This window comes from Nicotiana attenuata, chromosome 12 (genome assembly GCF_001879085.1).
Source record: "Nicotiana attenuata strain UT chromosome 12, NIATTr2, whole genome shotgun sequence".
NCBI lineage: Eukaryota > Viridiplantae > Streptophyta > Magnoliopsida > Solanales > Solanaceae > Nicotiana > Nicotiana attenuata.
In genome coordinates, this window is record NC_032000.1 from 14,088,721 (window position 1) to 14,091,999 (window position 3,279).

At 34.3% G+C, this 3,279-nt stretch overlaps 1 protein-coding gene across 1 annotated transcript; it reads left to right on the top strand.

The window, feature by feature from the left end:
* LOC109236168 (cytosolic sulfotransferase 12-like) lies at positions 210-1,349 on the top strand. Its single transcript, XM_019402377.1, has one exon. The coding sequence runs from the start codon at positions 257-259 to the stop codon at positions 1,262-1,264; it is 1,008 nt and encodes a 335-aa protein (XP_019257922.1). The 5' UTR covers positions 210-256; the 3' UTR covers positions 1,265-1,349.

A 3,279-nucleotide genomic window follows, 5' to 3' on the forward strand; every position in this document is an offset into this window, starting at 1 on the left:
ATGACACATTCGATTAATGCATTCAAATAAATAAATTTCTTATGCCCCTGTCTTACTGCTTTTAATTTGCTTTTTTCTCTTGGTTTACTGATTTGAAAAAGGAAGACAGAGAGGGCAAAGGTGTCAATACAAGCGAATCCCATTGCACCATTGTCAATAAGGATTTGTTGAATACCCTCTCTTTATATATATACACCCCATGAGTAAAACTTCATCTACAAACTAAAAGAAACACTCAAACATCCTCTTTAAAACAATGACAACATCTCATACTTCTCCTCAAATTCCTCCCAAGTATTTACGAGAGGATGAACTCAATGAAGAGTGCAAGAAATTGCTCTTAACTTTACCTAAAGAAAGAGGATGGCTTTTCTCACATATCTACAACTACCAAGGTTTTTGGATAGCTCCAAGGCAACTCCAAGCAGTACGTGCTTGCCAACAACAATTTCTAGCTCAAGATAGCGATATCATCCTTGTTACCTTTCCTAAATCAGGAACTACATGGTTAAAAGCGCTCGTGTTCGCTCTAGTGAACCGAATGAACTACCCTATTTCGGGAAAAAATCACCCTTTGCTTTTCAAGAATCCTCATGATCTTGTTCCATTCTTGGAACTTAAGCTTTATGTTGATGGACAACTCCCTGATTTTTCATCCTACACTTCACCTAGATTGTTGTCCACTCATTTGACATATGGTTCATTACCAAAATCCGTCCAAGATTCCCAAAACAAACTTGTTTACTTGTGTAGGAATCCTAGGGACACTTTTATTTCCTTATTTCATTTTGCAAATATTTTAAAAATTGAAAACATGGGAATCAGTTCCATAGAAGAAATGCTTGACCTTTTCTGTAAAGGAGTGAGTTTTTATGGTCCGTTTTGGAATCATGTGTTAGATTATTGGAAAGAAAGCATGGAAAAGCCTAAAAAGGTACTTTTCTTGATGTATGAAGAGATGAAGGAACAACCAGAGATTCAGCTAAAACGATTAGCTGAATTCTTGGAATGTCCTTTCTCTATAGAGGAAGAAAATTGTGGAGTGGTGGATGAAATCTTAAGAATTTGTAGTTTTGAGAATTTGAGCAACTTGGAGGTGAACAAAAATGAGAATTTGTCAACTGGAGAGAAAAATAAGGCATTCTTTCGTCGAGGGGAAGTTGGAGACTGGAAGAATTACTTCACGACTGAGATGGTTGAGAAACTAAACCATATCATTGAGCAAAAGTTCCAAGGATCTGGAATAAGGTTTTTGTACATCTAATTTAGCATTTTGTTCTGCTAATTGTATGCAATAATTTTCCTCTTTTTGGTGTTTCAGGTTTATATTAGACATGTCTTATATTGAACTAGTGAGATTCATAATATGCATCCTCACTACTATTGTATTCTCTAGACTCTCGTTTCTTCATTTAAGGAAAAATGTTCACAATCAAGAAATCTACACAATAGAACTAGATTTAATTTTCTGCGAGTTTTGAACAATACATTCTCCTGCGTTTTTATTACAAAGCAATAGAAAATATGTCAGAGGCAGATTCAAGATTTAAGTTTTATGCGTTCAATTACATTTAAGGTTGTTAGCTTTGAAACCATTATTGTTTTAAAGTCATGGGTTCAAATCTACTATTCATTGCAATTTTGATAGATTTTTTTTCCATAATCATACTCAAAGTGAGTATGATTGATTAAACATAAGGAGACTTGTTACGCTAATCTTTTGAGATATGCCTTTTGATGTATATATATATATATATATATATATATATATATATATATATATATATATATATATATATATATATATATATATATATATATATGCAAAAGAACAAAGTTCAAGAAGATCGTGACCCCATCAAGGAGTCCACTAATATTGCTAAACATTTGCAGGTACACTGACCCATTTAAAATAAACATTATTAATCATAATACAAGATTCTTGCTTGATTTTTCCATTTTTTATAAAGAAGTTCCATTGACGACCTATAGCTGTCTTCCAATTAAATTAACAAGGTATAATACAGAGCAGTCCCATTAACAACCTACGGCTCTCTTGGCATATATGAAGTTCATTTAAGAAATAAAGGAAAACAAAAATGTGTAAGTTGGATGATCATTTAAAAAATTCGATGTTTAGTAGGTGAAGTGGCATGACACATCATCTTTCCGGAGCCGGAAAGTTTATTCTTCGGCTGAAATGATTTTCTTAGATAATTAACTTAAGTTGGAAGATTTTATTGTTAAAAAAAATTCAAAAGTGACGTTATTCAGTTATTTCTATAACTTAAATGACCGTCTGAATAATTAACTTTTTGCATGACAAAAAGCAATAAACCAACAGCCACTTCATATGTTAAATATCTTGCAACAATAAAACATGAGTAGTTGGAGATGCATGATTTACATGAGTATCATAATTCAGAGCATCTATATAATTGGTTTCCCGGCCTTTTGGTTAAGATCAAGTCTAGTATCCGTTCTTTTAGAACTGTAATTATTAAGTACTAATACATTGTCATGATTTGAAATTCCCACCGTCCAAATTATGACGACGCCTAGCATTTCACTTTCTAGGCAAGCCAACGTTAGAATAATTTATTTCTTTTAACGGTTTAAATGATAATATTGAGAAAGTACTGAAATAGCTAAAATAATCTAAAGTATAAATGCGGAAGCTAAACCAGCCAAACATCCATTAAAAAATCCTGAACCTGGTGTCACAAGGGCACGAGCTACTAGAATTGCACATACAAAGGTCCTAAATAAATACAGAGATGTCTGAATGAAAATACACAGCTAAATAGAAAGAGGAAGGGGACTCGAGGAGCTGCGGACGCTGAACGGCAGTACCTCAAGTTCCGCAACTGTCTAATCCGAGCACGCTAATAACCACCGCTGGGACCGACTCCAAAATCTGCACATTGTGCAGAGTGTAGTATCAGTACAACCGACCCCATGTACTGGTAAGTGCCGAGCCTAACCTCGACGAAATAGTGACGAGGCTAAGGCGGGTCACTTACACAACAACCTGTACGCAGCATATATAATAATGACAGAAAAACAGAAATATTGAACAGGATTTAAACAGTCATCTGAAAATAACGACCACAGCCTCAAGAATAAACCAGTATTGTCCAGAATTACCAATCTTTAATAGTTCAAACAAAATACCGGAAACCAACACAACTCAAGTAATGGAAACATATAGATTGTTGTGGCGCATAACCCGATCACACCAGATAACACAAGATCCTCCCTTATTTCACCGTATCATAT

Bases quoted from the DNA above. Each gene is read 5' to 3' on its own strand.
- LOC109236168 (XM_019402377.1), top strand. From the start codon at position 257: ATGACAACATCTCATACTTCTCCTCAAATTCCTCCCAAGTATTTACGA.